Source organism: Calidris pugnax, unplaced genomic scaffold (genome assembly GCF_001431845.1).
Source record: "Calidris pugnax isolate Ruff unplaced genomic scaffold, ASM143184v1 scaffold99, whole genome shotgun sequence".
NCBI classification, from domain to species: Eukaryota; Metazoa; Chordata; class Aves; order Charadriiformes; family Scolopacidae; genus Calidris; species Calidris pugnax.
In genome coordinates this window covers 2,482,457-2,501,329 of record NW_015090836.1, presented here as the reverse complement: position 1 = coordinate 2,501,329, position 18,873 = coordinate 2,482,457, and the positions used below count along the sequence as shown (strand labels likewise).

The window sequence follows — 18,873 nt, the reverse complement described above, 5'->3', positions numbered from 1 at the left end:
GTGTTTATGGATATTTTTTTTCTGTTACTGTGCATCATAAAATTTTCAAGAGCTGTGAATACACCAAGGTAGCACATGGAATAAAAGCACTTTCCTTAATACCTGGGGCATCAGGAGCAACAAGCTTGTTATGGATATGCCGTTAGCTGCAAGCAAGCAAAAACCTTCTCTGCTTTGAGGGACAATCAGAAAACGTTCCTTATTAAAAAACCTGTCAGATCACAATGACCAATGGAGGAAACCTGGATCTATGTGGGTCGCTTCTCAAGGCACAGAGGAGATCTCAAGGATGGATACAATTGCCAAGCTAAAATATTCCTGAGCTCCAAGATCCAACAGCTGAAGAGGAGAGGAAAGGCAGCTACACTACCTGTTGACTGAGGGAGCTGAGGTTTAGCTGCCTGGCTTCAAACACACAAATCCTTGATGGAGAACTCAAGAACTCGCTCATGAGATCAGCAAGAGTCACATCCAGTCCTGATTTATCACAGCACCTAGAACTGCAACATACTCTTCCAGGCAAACCTACTACAGAGAAATGTCCAAATAACAATTCTAGGAGAGATTTCTTCACTATTTCAGTTTCTGGCCTTTTTTTAAACTTGGTTACATTCTAGATTTATCCACAACTCTTGTAAATACCACCATGATGCGTGCAGCACCTTCAAACTGTAAGTTACTTTCTCTCCCCAAATCTGACCTCCTGATTCTTAGCTACAAATCCCACACAGCTTGATAACGTGTAGATTTCAATCATACACAAGTTCTAAAGAAAATGAAATTTTAAATGAAAAGAATAATGCATTATTCTTTGCAGGCTTAATAAATCCTTTCATTTTCTGCAAGCTCAAGGTATCTTATTCAGCAAGACCTGACTTCTCTCCCAAATTGTTTGGCTGAGTTGCAAGAATGAGTTAAGTACCTTAAAAAGCCTTTTTTTCTAAATCGTTCAGTCAGCAAAATGACAGTGTCAAACCCTGAATAAAGCATAAGCAGAATAAGCTGATACAGTATTTGTAATATATTAAGAAAACTTTATATTGTCTCTTGTCTGTTTTAGATAATAATATTACCACCTAATGCACTCGTGGACATGCCAATCAGTGTCACCTGAAACAGAGTCCTTCCTTTCAGGTACTGCTCAGAACTGTTGTCTGCTTTGAATTCTGCCCTAAGAGCTGCAGAACAAACATCTGACAAGAGAATAGGTCAGATCATCCTTTAATCAGCTCCTGTTTGCTTTTTCTATTGCCGCTTCACCTTCTTCTGACTCTATTGGTTCTGCTTGCAATTAGAAAAAAATCCAAACAGATAACTCAAACTGATCCATTTGTTTTGCTTCTGAAGCATAGGTACAAATTGAGAGTTGGCAAATCCACCAAACACAGCTGGGATGGTCTCCGGACAATCCCAATGAACAGGTCAGATAAAACAACATGAAAGAAAAAAAGACAGGAAGTTTTTAAACCATATTTGTTTGAAACTACTATCCACTGGAATTATCTTATACACACACTCAGCAGGAAAAATACTACATACAACTTTTTGGTTCCAAATCCCAAGCTCATCTATAGAGTTTTATGTGTTTTGACCAGTAAAACAATGCAATACAATTTACGTTATCAAGATTTTCTTAGAAATGTAATCTGGTCTCAGACTCTTCGCTTGTCTGCCTCATTTTAATTCTCTCCCATGTGTTCAATCCTGTCCGAGTCTCAAAACTTGCCAAAAGCTAGTGACAAAGGTAACTACGAATTAATTGGGTTTGGGCAATTTATACCCTTGCATATTCAGATTTTAAAAACTGCTGTCTCTCCTGACAGCAACACCTCGACATTTCTAAAGCCCAGTTTCATTCTCAGATACACATGGCATCTCTTCGTGTCAAAGGAATCACTCTGCACCTTCAGGCTATCATTAGGCATTAATGATTCAGCTGCATTTAAAAGAGTAATTTGCATTTTGCAAACTTCTACCTTGAAGATATCCAGCTAGAAGTATTTCACCTGAGAGAACAACGACAGGTTTTTTGTTGCCATCTCTGATAGTTTGAAAAAGTGAAAACATGCAATTACAGAACCCATCCTCCAGGAGTTTTTAACCTCGTTAGCTCTAACTTTTTTTTTTTTTTAAAGTGCAAGACAGAAGGCAGGAACCCAAATATAATGCCTTGATAACAATTTATCCTTTTGTTACATACTTAAGGGTTGCTGCATAATATTTTGAACAGCAACTTGGTTTAGTCCATTGTAACTTGTAGCTGGTTCCATACCCTTCTCGAAGTCACCATAATCACCAAATACAGACATCAGCAGGTCAGAAAATTACCTCCAGGAGGGATGCTGTGCAGTGATTAGAGCACAGGACTGGAAATAGCTCAGGTGCCACTCTTGGCTCTGCCACTGACTCACCGTATGACTTGGGACAAGTCAATTAATTGCTCAGATTTCCCAATCTGTAAAATGTGGAAAGCACTTATCTACCTCGCCTATGGGAAGTGGGTGTTCACATCTGTAAAGCTAAAGAGGATTGTTTGGGTTTTTTTTGGATAAAAGGTAACAAGAAAAATGGTGATCCCATAATTTTAGCCTAAACTTTTAGCAGACAGTCCAAAATCTTCACAGTTAATTAAGTTGTAGAAGTGTTTAGTAAGCAGATGTATCAATGACTATCACTGAAGGCTCTTACCATGAGTAACACAACATTGAACAAACACAAACAGACTTTCAGGCTCAATTTTCAGATTAATACAGCAATGCTAGATTGTGAAGTGACCTTTGAGAGGAAGATAATTTCCCCTTCTATCTCTCACCCATGAAACAAACAGGGCAAGATGAAACGGAAGATATTTTCCAGAAAGCAAACAAGATGAGCCAAAACATTTTTCTCCATTTCTAAACTCTAAGCCTATTGAACATTGACATTTGTATGCATGACTCCATCTGCTCCTCGCTGCATCCTTCTCAAAAGATGCTCTGCTCAGCAAAACTACAGGACAAATAAACTACTTTTATTAGGTTTTGAAGCTACCACATTTATTAGTAACGCCTTCCGTCACTCAAAACCATGTGCTATTTCCCTACGAACAAGGGTGAGAAGGTACACAACACACAAAGCACACAGCAAAAAGGAAAAAGGAAAAGTAGAATACATGCACCGCTTCTTACAAAGACATGTGAGATAACTGGAAAGATGTTTAGGAAAAACTACAGCTCATAAAAAGAAATAGTGAAGTAAAATTTCAGAAGAGGGTTACTCCAATGCCTACAAAACTTTCTGAAGCAGCAAGTCCCAAATTTTCACATCGTAAAAGAAAACATAATAATCTGGAAATAGCCACATAGTTCAGGGGTTTACTATTTTATTAAGGGTCCTATATTTAGAAAAATAAAAAGGAAACCTCTTTAGCAGAGATTTTTAATCCTCCACCAGCATAACCAGCAGTGCAAGCAGGCAGTGTTACCCGTATGAGAAGTCTTCTGGAACACTGCACAGCAGCACATGCTCTAACACTCACACTAATCCTGAATCACAACATTCAGGACTGTCTACAACGCCCTCGCTCACCTCCTGGGTTTAAGGACTCGCCTGTATCAATAAAATAATCTAACACCTCACTCCATCCACCCCAGCAGCTGGGTAGAAGGGTGATTTGGATGTTCTGAACTACATTTCATAGGGAAAAGTTCCTTCTAAATTTTGTCTCTTCATTTAGAGATCCAACCACAGCTTCTTCCTAATGTGCCTCTGTAGGTAAGGTAATAGAGAGTTTGTAGAGAGGTGCCTTATTTTATTTCTAATAACTAACTCTGGATTTTCTTGCTTCCTATGCATCATTGTCACAACGGCCTCCTTGCAGGCCTCATCCACGTCCTGCTCTATTATCACCCGCAAATTTTATTTAACACTTTAAATTTTGACTGATGTATTTAAAACAATTCTGTATCCGAGTTCCCGTGTACACAACACGGGCTGTCTGGCAGACACCCTCACAGAACTGACTTTGTCACTTGCTATGGGACTCTTGAAGACGGCAACTGAGGCTGACAGAGCTGGTCAACAATTGAAGTAACTTTATCAAAATATCCAAATTCTTTGTCATCACCATCTGCTGCTACATTATTTTAATCCATACCCAGATTTGACATTTCCTGCTCCCTTCATCTACTTGTAGCTTGTCTTTGCAAGGTTTGAAGGAAGAGAAACCCCACAGATTGAGGGACACATTTCCAGGACCGTGGCCACAGCAATTAGAACCTTAATCCGATTTTGAATTCTTACCTCCCCAGGTACTTCCTACTTGTGGAGGAGCCGATATAGGATGTACAGATGGATGGAAAGTTGGCTGCAGATCAAGCAGATCATTTGGCAGCTTTGAAGTGCTACAAAGACAAATGAATACAATTGTTCAAACCACATCACAATTTTCAACACAAGGCAACCGTTAGTGACTGTCAAGGAAAGCTTTGTTATAAAAATGTATAGAACTAAGTCAAAAATGAGCCTGGTGAACTTCTCATTTTCAGTTCTGTAGAAAAGTGTTAATCTAGTGAGCTAAGTTCTGCGTTATGTCAAGTGACTTTTGTCAGAGCTGTCTAAGACAGAAAGCCAGCCAGCTGTCTCATCCTCCTCATGGTCCAACACCAGGTCTAGAGCACATTCAGCTCTGCAATCTTCAGCAGCTTTTAAAATAACCCCATGGAAGCCCTACAGAATGACAAAAGGAGACTGACAGAATGAATTCCAATGGGTTGCACCACCAAAATGTTACATCTAAATTCCACAACTCCTATCCTTCCACTGTTGACCACCGCTGAGAAACTGGCTAACAGCTATGAGCTACAGAAGAACTTGGTGGAAAGCAAAATACAAGAAACCTTGAAACACTTTATCATATATCAGCCATGTGAAAACTCATTTTAGACTATTCAAAGTCAAATTGAGACCTAAGAACATCACATGGAAATGAAGAGTGAAGTCTCGAATACAATCACTGCAATAATTTCAGAGTCAAATGGGAACAGGAAAATTCATCCTCCTGCAGAGACTTCATTTTATATTTTAAATTAGTCCTGAAAAGAAAAAACTTCTGACCACGCTCAACAAATACAGGCTTCATTTCACTTGACAGCATGTAAAAATAAAGATATTTTTGCTGTGTGAAGGTTTAATGCAAAAAAAAAAATCAGTGAAGGAAATCAACGTAAACATTTCAGCAGGGGGCACGTGGAAATAGCATGTAAGGGAAAATTACTTGATTATCAAAGAAAAACTGGATGAAGAGATTCTGCTACTGGCCTTTTAAAGTCCTCTTTCCCTCCTTCGGCTGGAACACTGTCCCAGCAGTGTCAGTAAATACAGATTAAGAGATTTATACCTCAAAAATAACAAAAAGTTCCAGGACATAGATCATCTATTTTAGCAAGTGTCTTACCACCAGAATCTAGGACAACATTAGAAGATTTGTTTCCAAACACAGACTCAAAGTCAACATTAAGGCCAGCTGATGGCTGTGGTTGAGCAACAGGAGATGGAGTGAACCCTGTGGGGAAAAAAAAAAAAAGACAGAAGTTGAATGTTTTTATGAAACGTTTCCCATGAATCCACCTTCTTTATGCAAGACAAGTCAAATAAACATGAAGATTACTGAAGTATCGCAGAAAGACTAAGAATACCTCAAAAGTTCAGATTATACCCTGACGCCGAGAAGCGCGTCAAAGAAAGAACTGGAAGCAATTTATTTGAAGCTTATTTAGAGTTACTCCTCCAAAAAAAGGTTTTGTCTCAAAAACTGGGCAGATGGGCCATAAAAGCCTCCACTCTGCCCCTCAGTTGCTAAATCTCTGGACTGATTATTCACATCATCCTTAGCCTTTTACCAAATAACTACAATAAATTTATTGAAGAAGTAACCACCTACTTCCCCAGGGAAAGCAAGTGGCTGGGTACAGACTCTGCTTCAAGATGACCTGCCTGAAGGTTATTCCCTCCACGGTTTCTATCAGTGGAGCAGCTCCCACGTACAACTGGAGCAAGATCTGTATGGTCCCAAGATGAGCCATAATGCCTCTGATTAGACATTTGTAGTACTAATAGTTTTTATAATGTTTACTTTGTTATTTTTGGACATGCTTTGCAGTTAAGTTTCTAATAATTATGGCAAGGTACGGGGAGTTAAAGCCAAGTTTTAATTCCCATTCCTGTCTGACCTTACTCCATTTGTCTCCTCCCCCCCGCATCTGTAAAGCAGATGACATCTGCTTATATGAGTTCCCCAAATACACCGTTTTTTTCAATACTTCAAAAATTTATGGCAGTATAAAGCATTGCTTATGATTTTAGGAAGTATGAAGTTGATGGTTCAGTAATGTGGAAGTGAATATTGATTTGTTTCCAAAATAATATTTTTTTAATGTTACATATAATCACACATCAGTCATGCACACGTGTGTGCACGTACAGCATCGTGATAGTCAGGCAGTTACACAAGTCATTATTCCCTTATATGAAAAGCACCCCAAAAAAATAATGCCATCTTCAGAACTAGCTCTTCTGCTTTCTAGCATAAATGCTGATGCTGTGGAGAAATAAAAGCATCACAAATACTTCAGCAGTCAAACATTGCAGTGAGCAGAAATAACTGACCGAGAAGACCTCTTGGGTTTCGTTTACCTTGTTGTGACAGCACCTCATTTCAACCTTAAGGTTTACCTGAAATAAGTTACACTTCACCCAGAAAATCAATAGCTATAGGATGTTATCCTTGAATGTAAACTTGACAGAAAAACTAAATTTGGATTACCTGTTCCTTCCTATTTGTCGTAATGGAACATATAACTCAAAAGCAGCCATCTCTAAGAATTTAAACAACGTACATTTCATTAAAAACAAAAGCAAGGAAAGAGCATACAGCAAGGCATGAGCAGCAGTTAATGTGGGGAAAAGTAGGGAGTAACTAAACGAGGGAACAAAATGAGTATCTTTATGACAAATACACCATCAGGTTGTACCAAGCCATTTCAGAGACTCTGCACTGCGGATGGGAGCTCCAGTGATGGGATGTCCTGCAACTCTTAAAGCTGTGCCTGTACCAACAGAAAACTTGACTTACGACAGCTCATCTTCTCCTTTAGAAAATGGCCTCAACTGAAACAAGCTGAGTTTCCTGCTCTCACGTTTTCAGAAGTTTCAAGCGCTGTGAAGCTAACGAGATGAGATGAGCCAGAAGACAACATAATAGATAAGACTTCTTTGGGTCAACCTCTGGAAAAGACCAACTCCTACAGCTGGTATCAGCCACCAGCCCAGGGCACCGTGTCTCATGGGGTGTTTTGAAAGGTGCAAAGGTCATTTTTAATGGAGCTCCTTCAAGAAAATAAACCAACAAGACTTGACAGAAACTAAACATTGTGCTTTTGGATATGGAATCATACATAACATTTAACCTTTGGTTAGATAACTCTAGTTAATTTCTATTCGAAGACACTAAGCCACAATGTGACTTTATGGTGCTTTTAAGAACTAACTCGTTCACAAGCCATTTATCACAGCATCATAGGATGGTTTGGGTTGGAAGGGACCTGAAAGATCACTGAGTTCCAACCCCCCTGCCATGGGCAGGGACACCTCCCACCAGACCAGGTTGCTCAAAGCCCCCTCCAGCCCGACCATGAACACCTCCAGGGATGGGGCATCCACAGCTTCTCTGGGCAACCTGTTCCAGTGTCTCACCACCCTCATAGGAAATAATTTCTTCCTGATACCTCTTCTAAATCTCCCCTCTTCCAGTTTAAAACCATTACCCCACGTCCTATCACTACACTCCCTGATAAAGAATCCTTCCCCATCTCTTGTGTAGGTCCCCTTTAGGTGCTGGAATGACATGATAAGGTCTCCCCTGAGCCTTCTCTTCTCCAGGCTGAACAACCCCAACTCTCTCAGCCTGTCTTCACAGGTGAGGTCCCCCAGGCCTCTGGTGATCTTCATGGCCCTCCACAGGATTCATTCCAACAGGTCCATGTCCTTCTTGTGCTGAGGACTCCAAAGCTGGACGCTTTACTTCATTAAAAGTATTCCTAAGCCTTGCACAGGAACAACACTCTGTTCAACCTGGTTTAGACAGATTATCAACTGTCATGGTCCACAGCCCATCTAGCAACTGTCAGAATTGGATACCAGTACTGGTATGGGGTTACTAGACAGATGCACAAATGATTAGCCAGCAATTTGATGCAGGGGATACTTCCTTCTCATGGGGATACCTCTTTCTCATGTTCTGTCACAAAGCTTTGTACTAGTTCAGTGCACTGTTTAAGAGTAATATATAAACAAAAATGCCATAAGCAGCAAGAACATCCCAATCCCTTGATTTGAAAAGCAATGAAGGAGAGTAAGATGTGAAGATACTCATGACATGCAAGTCTTTTGCGTGGATGTAGCAGCATGTAAACCACAAGAGATCCTGAAATGGGGAGATACTCATTTCACGTTTAGGCTAAATAAGCCTTAGTTTAGCACAAACTGAAAAAATACATACTGTTTGTGACAACACACCTAGCACAAGCACATGAATAAGAGTTGGAGCCGCTATAATAATGCATTTCTGTAGCAAGTAACACACCTACTGGTTCTAGGCACACGAGACATTGTATTGCTGTGTTTGTGGTAAGGCTGATTCCCATTACCTACCTCCAAATAGACCAGCTACAGAAGAAGGCTCATTGCGGAAATGAGAAGCATTAGGGTAAGCTTGAGGACCACAAAAAGAATCTGATCAGGCATATCACACGAGAGAGAAAGCCAGGAAAGGAGAAGAGGGAGAGTTACAGAAAGAGAACCAAGATACACCGTTTATCTGCTATTCAAAAATTTAGTTTCAGGTCACTCTATACATCCACATACACTCTAATAACACAGAACCAATGGAATGAAGTCAATACACATCAGACATACAGTAAGAAACAAGTTTACATTATCACTAACACAAAAGGGGAAAGCACAGTTTCAAACTTACAGCTATACTAGGAAAAAAAAATATATTATTTTTTTAAACCAAATGCCATGTTTTACACTCTTGAAGAAATGAGTGTAAAAGCTTCAGGGCATTTTTCTTATACCTGAAGCATAAGGACACAGCCCAATAGTGGATTCACATTTGATTGCCACAAAGGGATTTAGTTCAGTAAATCGATTGTAATGATCTAAAGAACCAGAAATAGTTATTTAAAACCCACATTCACGTAATTGTAGCACCTTGTTTGTACTACAGCTGCATTTACATGTCACATATCAATCTGTTGGGAGGTCACACCGTGGTCCTAGCTATACCTTTAGAGAATGAGACACTGGAAGGGAAGGCAACGCATCGATGCCATCCACCTCCGGTGCCTTCAAAGGTGTTGTGGGATGATACCACACAAACCAGTGAGAGCCACAAAAGCCCACCAAGGTCCTTGTTCCCAGCCCTGCGCTGCCACAACTTTTTGTATGACTGCAGAACAAATGACAACCCAACTTAAAAAAAAGCTGTACCCAAAATAATCATTGTACATTCACATGCAGCCATACAAATGTTATTGGAAGTGGGGGAAAGATCTATTGGAAGCATTGGCCAGATTATTATGCAGCTTGAAGGAGTTGTCTACTACTGCCTGGAATTGTGGAGAGAAGTTCACAGCAGGAGTTCTTGTGCTTGAAGATCTCGCCTTGCTTTCTCTCTCCAATAGCAAAAAAACAAGCTAATAATCCAGTTCATTATGGTGATGTGATGGATGGGGCTTTGAGGAACCTGCTCTAGTGGGAGGTGTCCCTGCCCATGGCAGGGGGGTTGGAATGAGATGACTTTAAAGGTCCCTTCCAACCCAAACCATTCTATGATTCTATGACACAGTGCAGGTGGTATGAATATCTTTAAAGAGACCTCTTTGTTTTCTGTCTGTTAACAAGTATCAGAGATATGAAATATCACTTTGGCATGAGACTCGAATCATTTGTGATCAGTTCTAGTGGGGTTCAACCAGCAAAAAGGCCGACCTGTTGTCTTTAAGCCTAGCTTCCCCTAAGAACAGAACTGACACATCATTAATTGATTTTTAGTCTATGAAAGCTAACTTCATTCTTCATATTGAAAAGTAATCAAATTAATATGTAGCTGTGCCAACATAAACGTTAGAAGCATTTCTAACGTGACAGCCATGCTGAATCAATCTTCAAAAAGGAAGATTTCATCAGTTTTAAAAAGCCGAGTCGTTAGTTAATTGCCCAGTAGGTAAACATTTTGAGAAAGCATACAGCTTTACCAGTTTTGTTAGTGTCAACGTGACTGGGGGAAAAACACCCACTACCAAAAAAATTAGATTAACCTCCTACATTCAAAAAGAACATTTCAACCTGAGGTACAAAGTAGGAGCATTTTCTTTTCATTCTCAGGTACACATAGTATTTTGCCTTAAAATTCCTAAGCACAGGAGACTTGGTGTAAAATTACACTCAAACAACTGCTTTAACTATAACTAAGTCCTTTTACATCAGGTAGAATCCCAACCAGTAGCTAAGCAAGGACTTTAACACCATTTTCATGGCACAATTACTAAATCAAGTTCTAACATAGCACTACATGAGCCCCAAATGACCAGCTTTTAGTTAATGAAAGGCCCAACAAATATACTTTAAAAACTAAAATAATGTTAAAATTTTTAGGAAACAGGAAATTAGTTTAAAATGGTACTTTACCAACAAACATTTCATGTGTGGGTGTCCTACTGGTGAAAGTAGATACATCAGAAGACACAGACAGATGAGCAGCATCGTTAGTTTTTGTAAGGAAAGGATTTAGGTTTGGAATGGCATCATCAACACTATCAACAGTAGCAGAAAAAGGATCTGTTCAGTTCCAGAGAGCAAGAGAAAGAAGAAAAGGGAGATGGGTTTAGTTACACACTGCTTCCTAGGTACAGGAGAGTTAAGAGTTAAGAGGAGTCCAGGAAGTATAGTTTTCTCCTGACATCTCTAAACTTGGGATGATCTAGCAAATTGCTTAATTCTCAAATTCTCCAGAATTATCTGTTCTCTGCTCAAGAGAAATACTACAGATATTAGCTACACATTTACCTTTTTTTTTCTTTTAAAATTAATACCATCTTGGTAAAGTGTGCTTCTTCCACAGTGTGTTTTATACTGAAAGTTCGTATGTTATTTCTCTTTTAACACAATTACTTTTTGCTTCACTCAGTCCTGTCCTGACACCTGCAACAAATTCTCTGGAGCAGAGAGGACCTCTTGGTGTAGCAGAACCCCTGGTGCCAACAAGGATTCCATGCAGAACCACCTGAAGGACAGCTTTAAAACAAAACCAACGGAGCTGTGCTGTTCCTTCTTCTTCAAACTGTGTTTATGGATATTTTTTTTCTGTTACTGTGCATCATAAAATTTTCAAGAGCTGTGAATACACCAAGGTAGCACATGGAATAAAAGCACTTTCCTTAATACCTGGGGCATCAGGAGCAACAAGCTTGTTATGGATATGCCGTTAGCTGCAAGCAAGCAAAAACCTTCTCTGCTTTGAGGGACAATCAGAAAACGTTCCTTATTAAAAAACCTGTCAGATCACAATGACCAATGGAGGAAACCTGGATCTATGTGGGTCGCTTCTCAAGGCACAGAGGAGATCTCAAGGATGGATACAATTGCCAAGCTAAAATATTCCTGAGCTCCAAGATCCAACAGCTGAAGAGGAGAGGAAAGGCAGCTACACTACCTGTTGACTGAGGGAGCTGAGGTTTAGCTGCCTGGCTTCAAACACACAAATCCTTGATGGAGAACTCAAGAACTCGCTCATGAGATCAGCAAGAGTCACATCCAGTCCTGATTTATCACAGCACCTAGAACTGCAACATACTCTTCCAGGCAAACCTACTACAGAGAAATGTCCAAATAACAATTCTAGGAGAGATTTCTTCACTATTTCAGTTTCTGGCCTTTTTTTAAACTTGGTTACATTCTAGATTTATCCACAACTCTTGTAAATACCACCATGATGCGTGCAGCACCTTCAAACTGTAAGTTACTTTCTCTCCCCAAATCTGACCTCCTGATTCTTAGCTACAAATCCCACACAGCTTGATAACGTGTAGATTTCAATCATACACAAGTTCTAAAGAAAATGAAATTTTAAATGAAAAGAATAATGCATTATTCTTTGCAGGCTTAATAAATCCTTTCATTTTCTGCAAGCTCAAGATATCTTATTCAGCAAGACCTGACTTCTCTCCCAAATTGTTTGGCTGAGTTGCAAGAATGAGTTAAGTACCTTAAAAAGCCTTTTTTTCTAAATCGTTCAGTCAGCAAAATGACAGTGTCAAACCCTGAATAAAGCATAAGCAGAATAAGCTGATACAGTATTTGTAATATATTAAGAAAACTTTATATTGTCTCTTGTCTGTTTTAGATAATAATATTACCACCTAATGCACTCGTGGACATGCCAATCAGTGTCACCTGAAACAGAGTCCTTCCTTTCAGGTACTGCTCAGAACTGTTGTCTGCTTTGAATTCTGCCCTAAGAGCTGCAGAACAAACATCTGACAAGAGAATAGGTCAGATCATCCTTTAATCAGCTCCTGTTTGCTTTTTCTATTGCCGCTTCACCTTCTTCTGACTCTATTGGTTCTGCTTGCAATTAGAAAAAAATCCAAACAGATAACTCAAACTGATCCATTTGTTTTGCTTCTGAAGCATAGGTACAAATTGAGAGTTGGCAAATCCACCAAACACAGCTGGGATGGTCTCCGGACAATCCCAATGAACAGGTCAGATAAAACAACATGAAAGAAAAAAAGACAGGAAGTTTTTAAACCATATTTGTTTGAAACTACTATCCACTGGAATTATCTTATACACACACTCAGCAGGAAAAATACTACATACAACTTTTTGGTTCCAAATCCCAAGCTCATCTATAGAGTTTTATGTGTTTTGACCAGTAAAACAATGCAATACAATTTACGTTATCAAGATTTTCTTAGAAATGTAATCTGGTCTCAGACTCTTCGCTTGTCTGCCTCATTTTAATTCTCTCCCATGTGTTCAATCCTGTCCGAGTCTCAAAACTTGCCAAAAGCTAGTGACAAAGGTAACTACGAATTAATTGGGTTTGGGCAATTTATACCCTTGCATATTCAGATTTTAAAAACTGCTGTCTCTCCTGACAGCAACACCTCGACATTTCTAAAGCCCAGTTTCATTCTCAGATACACATGGCATCTCTTCGTGTCAAAGGAATCACTCTGCACCTTCAGGCTATCATTAGGCATTAATGATTCAGCTGCATTTAAAAGAGTAATTTGCATTTTGCAAACTTCTACCTTGAAGTTATCCAGCTAGAAGTATTTCACCTGAGAGAACAACGACAGGTTTTTTGTTGCCATCTCTGATAGTTTGAAAAAGTGAAAACATGCAATTACAGAACCCATCCTCCAGGAGTTTTTAACCTCGTTAGCTCTAACTTTTTTTTATAAAGTGCAAGACAGAAGGCAGGAACCCAAATATAATGCCTTGATAAGTATGTAACAAAAGGATAAATGGTTAAGAGTTGCTGCATAATATTTTGAACAGCAACTTGGTTTAGTCCATTGCAACTTGTAGCTGGTTCCATACCTTTCTTGAAGTCACCATAATCACCAAATACAGACATTAGCACATCAGAAAATTACCTCCAGGAGGGATGCTGTGCAGTGATTAGAGCACAGGACTGGAAATAGCTCAGGTGCCACTCTTGGCTCTGCCACTGACTCACCGTATGACTTGGGACAAGTCAATTAATTGCTCAGATTTCCCAATCTGTAAAATGTGGAAAGCACTTATCTACCTCGCCTATGGGAAGTGGGTGTTCACATCTGTAAAGCTAAAGAGGATTGTTTGGGTTTTTTTTGGATAAAAGGTAACAAGAAAAATGGTGATCCCATAATTTTAGCCTAAACTTTTAGCAGACAGTCCAAAATCTTCACAGTTAATTAAGTTGTAGAAGTGTTTAGTAAGCAGATGTATCAATGACTATCACTGAAGGCTCTTACCATGAGTAACACAACATTGAACAAACACAAACAGACTTTCAGGCTCAATTTTCAGATTAATACAGCAATGCTAGATTGTGAAGTGACCTTTGAGAGGAAGATAATTTCCCCTTCTATCTCTCACCCATGAAACAAACAGGGCAAGATGAAACGGAAGATATTTTCCAGAAAGCAAACAAGCCAAAACATTTTTCTCCATTTCTAAACTCTAAGCCTATTGAACATTGACATTTGTATGCATGACTCCATCTGCTCCTCGCTGCATCCTTCTCAAAAGATGCTCTGCTCAGCAAAACTACAGGACAAATAAACTACTTTTATTAGGTTTTGAAGCTACCACATTTATTAGTAACGCCTTCCGTCACTCAAAACCATGTGCTATTTCCCTACGAACAAGGGTGAGAAGGTACACAACACACAAAGCACACAGCAAAAAGGAAAAAGGAAAAGTAGAATACATGCACCGCTTCTTACAAAGACATGTGAGATAACTGGAAAGATGTTTAGGAAAAACTACAGCTCATAAAAAGAAATAGTGAAGTAAAATTTCAGAAGAGGGTTACTCCAATGCCTACAAAACTTTCTGAAGCAGCAAGTCCCAAATTTTCACATCGTAAAAGAAAACATAATAATCTGGAAATAGCCACATAGTTCAGGGGTTTACTATTTTATTAAGGGTCCTATATTTAGAAAAATAAAAAGGAAACCTCTTTAGCAGAGATTTTTAATCCTCCACCAGCATAACCAGCAGTGCAAGCAGGCAGTGTTACCCGTATGAGAAGTCTTCTGGAACACTGCACAGCAGCACATGCTCTAACACTCACACTAATCCTGAATCACAACATTCAGGACTGTCTACAACGCCCTCGCTCACCTCCTGGGTTTAAGGACTCGCCTGTATCAATAAAATAATCTAACACCTCACTCCATCCACCCCAGCAGCTGGGTAGAAGGGTGATTTGGATGTTCTGAACTACATTTCATAGGGAAAAGTTCCTTCTAAATTTTGTCTCTTCATTTAGAGATCCAACCACAGCTTCTTCCTAATGTGCCTCTGTAGGTAAGGTAATAGAGAGTTTGTAGAGAGGTGCCTTATTTTATTTCTAATAACTAACTCTGGATTTTCTTGCTTCCTATGCATCATTGTCACAACGGCCTCCTTGCAGGCCTCATCCACGTCCTGCTCTATTATCACCCGCAAATTTTATTTAACACTTTAAATTTTGACTGATGTATTTAAAACAATTCTGTATCCGAGTTCCCGTGTACACAACACGGGCTGTCTGGCAGACACCCTCACAGAACTGACTTTGTCACTTGCTATGGGACTCTTGAAGACGGCAACTGAGGCTGACAGAGCTGGTCAACAATTGAAGTAACTTTATCAAAATATCCAAATTCTTTGTCATCACCATCTGCTGCTACATTATTTTAATCCATACCCAGATTTGACATTTCCTGCTCCCTTCATCTACTTGTAGCTTGTCTTTGCAAGGTTTGAAGGAAGAGAAACCCCACAGATTGAGGGACACATTTCCAGGACCGTGGCCACAGCAATTAGAACCTTAATCCGATTTTGAATTCTTACCTCCCCAGGTACTTCCTACTTGTGGAGGAGCCGATATAGGATGTACAGATTGATGGAAAGTTGGCTGCAAATCAAGCAGATCATTTGGCAGCTTTGAAGTGCTACAAAGACAAATGAATACAATTGTTCAAACCACATCACAATTTTCAATACAAGGCAACCGTTAGCGACTGTCAACAGTAAGGAAAGCTTTGTTATAAAAATGGATAGAACTAAGTCAAAAATGAGCCTGGTGAACTTCTCATTTTCAGTTCTGTAGAAAAGTGTTAATTTAGTGAGCTAAGTTCTGCATTATGCCACGTGACTTTTGTCAGAGCTGTCTAAGACAGAAAGCCAGCCAGCTGTCTCATCCTCCTCACGGTCCAACACCAGGTCTAGAGCACATTCAGCTCTGCAATCTTCAGCAGCTTTTAAAATAACCCCACGGAAGCCCTACAGAATGACAAAAGGAGACTGACAGAATGAATTCCAAGGGGTTGCACCACCAAAATGTTACATCTAAATTCCACAACTCCTATCCTTCCACTGTTGACCACCGCTGAGAAACTGGCTAACAGCTATGAGCTAGGGAAGAACTTGGTGGAAAGCAAAATACAAGAAACCTTGAAACACTTTATCATATATCAGCCATGTGAAAACTCATTTTAGACTATTCAAAGTCAAATTGAGACCTAAGAACATCACATGGAAATGAAGAGTGAAGTCTCGAATACAATCACTGCAATAATTTCAGAGTCAAATGGGAACAGGAAAATTCATCCTCCTGCAGAGACTTCATTTTATATTTTAAATTAGTCCTGAAAAGAAAAAAATGAACTGCTGGTGTTCACCCAGAATGTTTTAGCAGATGAGATGAACCAAAATTTGCATGTAGAGCCACTGCTATGGACAGAAGTTACGTCATTATGGCATCCAAGCATCTTTCAAAATGAGAATGGCACAGAACTTTAAACACTAGTAGCCACATCCTAGATCCCTGTGGATTCTGTTGCCGACCCAATCACTTTTGACCATTTCATTTCAGTGGTGATTGAAATCCTGTTCTGCTGCCACCTCTCCTATAAAAAAAAGCAGCGTGGTCTGACACAGCCCTGTAACGTGAGCAGCAGAACCAAGACCATTTTCAAGGTAAAGCTCGTTCATGTTAATGACAGGGCATAATCAGACCTATTGCATCTAATAGCAAGGAACTGAACTTATAACTCAACATCAAAAGGCTGAGGGACTTGGGTCTTTTTACTCTGGAGAAGACAAGACTGAGGGGGAATCTGATCAACACCTATAAATACTTAAAAGGAGGGTGTCAAGAAGATGGGGCCAGTCTTTTTTCAGTGATGCCCAGGGATAGGACAAGAGGAAATGGGCACAAACTTGTACATAAGAAGTTCCATCTAAACTTGAGGAGGAACTTCTTCACCTTGAGGGTGGCAGAGCCCTGGAACAGGCTGCCCAGGGAGGTGGTGGAGTCTCCGTCTCTGGAGACATTCAAAACCCACCTGCACAAGTTCCTGTGCAACTTGCTCTAGGTGGACCTGATTTGGTCTAGATGATCTCCAGAGGCCCCTTCCAACCCCGTATCATTCTGTGATCCCCTTTATGGCAGCTCCTGCTGTAAAATCTGTTCTTTGCTCACAGCAGTCCCACTGCCAGCAACTGAACCGAAACATGAAGACAATTTTAGAAGAAAATGCTCTTGTCTTGAATTCTTACCTCCCCAGGTACTTCCTACTTGTGGAGGAGCCGATATAGGATGTACAGATGGATGGAAAGTTGGCTGCAGATCAAGCAGATCATTTGGCAGCTTTGAAGTGCTACAAAGACAAATGAATACAATTGTTCAAACCACATCACAATTTTCAACACAAGGCAACCGTTAGTGACTGTCAAGGAAAGCTTTGTTATAAAAATGTATAGAACTAAGTCAAAAATGAGCCTGGTGAACTTCTCATTTTCAGTTCTGTAGAAAAGTGTTAATCTAGTGAGCTAAGTTCTGCGTTATGTCAAGTGACTTTTGTCAGAGCTGTCTAAGACAGAAAGCCAGCCAGCTGTCTCATCCTCCTCATGGTCCAACACCAGGTCTAGAGCACATTCAGCTCTGCAATCTTCAGCAGCTTTTAAAATAACCCCATGGAAGCCCTACAGAATGACAAAAGGAGACTGACAGAATGAATTCCAATGGGTTGCACCACCAAAATGTTACATCTAAATTCCACAACTCCTATCCTTCCACTGTTGACCACCGCTGAGAAACTGGCTAACAGCTATGAGCTACAGAAGAACTTGGTGGAAAGCAAAATACAAGAAACCTTGAAACACTTTATCATATATCAGCCATGTGAAAACTCATTTTAGACTATTCAAAGTCAAATTGAGACCTAAGAACATCACATGGAAATGAAGAGTGAAGTCTCGAATACAATCACTGCAATAATTTCAGAGTCAAATGGGAACAGGAAAATTCATCCTCCTGCAGAGACTTCATTTTATATTTTAAATTAGTCCTGAAAAGAAAAAAAATGAACTGCTGGTGTTCACCCAGAATGTTTTAGCAGATGAGATGAACCAAAATTTGCATGTAGAGCCACTGCTATGGACAGAAGCTAAGTCACTATGGCATCCAAGCACCTTTCAAAATGAGAATGGCACAGAACTTTAAACACTAGTAGCCACATCCTAAATCCCTGTGGATTCTGTTGCTGACCCAATCACTTGTATCATTCAGTTTTGACCATTTCATTTCAGCAGTGATTGAAATCCTGTTCTGCTGCCACCCCTCCTATTAAAAAAAAGCAGCATGGTCTGGCACAGCCCTGTAATGTGAGCAGCAGAACCAAGACCATTTTCAAGGTAAAGCTCGTTCACGTTAATGACAGGGCATAATCAGACCTATTGCATCTAATAGCAAGGAACTGAACTTATAACCCAACATCAAAAGGCTGAGGGACTTGGGTCTTTTTACTCTGGAGAAGACAAGACTGAGGAGGGATCTGATCAACACCTATAAATACTTAAAAGGAGGGTGTCAAGAAGATGGGGCCAGTCTTTTTTCAGTGATGCCCAGGGATAGGACAAGAGGAAATGGGCACAAACTTGTACATAAGAAGTTCCATCTAAACTTGAGGAGGAACTTCTTCACCTTGAGGGTGGCAGAGCCCTGGAACAGGCTGCCCAGGGAGGTGGTGGAGTCTCCGTCTCTGGAGACATTCAAAACCCACC

The 18,873-nt window shown here is 40.0% G+C and overlaps 1 protein-coding gene across 1 annotated transcript in view; it reads right to left on the bottom strand.

Annotated features, from left to right (window-relative positions):
- Positions 1-18,873, bottom strand: part of PICALM (phosphatidylinositol binding clathrin assembly protein) — a 107,932-nt gene that overhangs the window by 23,614 nt on the left and 65,445 nt on the right. Inside the window, exons 12-15 of the mRNA XM_014941548.1 lie at positions 17,368-17,468; positions 10,732-10,881; positions 8,689-8,769; positions 5,435-5,542 (exon numbers count right to left, since the gene is read on the bottom strand). Of these exons, the coding sequence (XP_014797034.1) occupies positions 5,435-5,542; positions 8,689-8,769; positions 10,732-10,881; positions 17,368-17,468 (440 nt within the window). The remainder of the gene's footprint in view (positions 1-5,434; positions 5,543-8,688; positions 8,770-10,731; positions 10,882-17,367; positions 17,469-18,873) is intronic.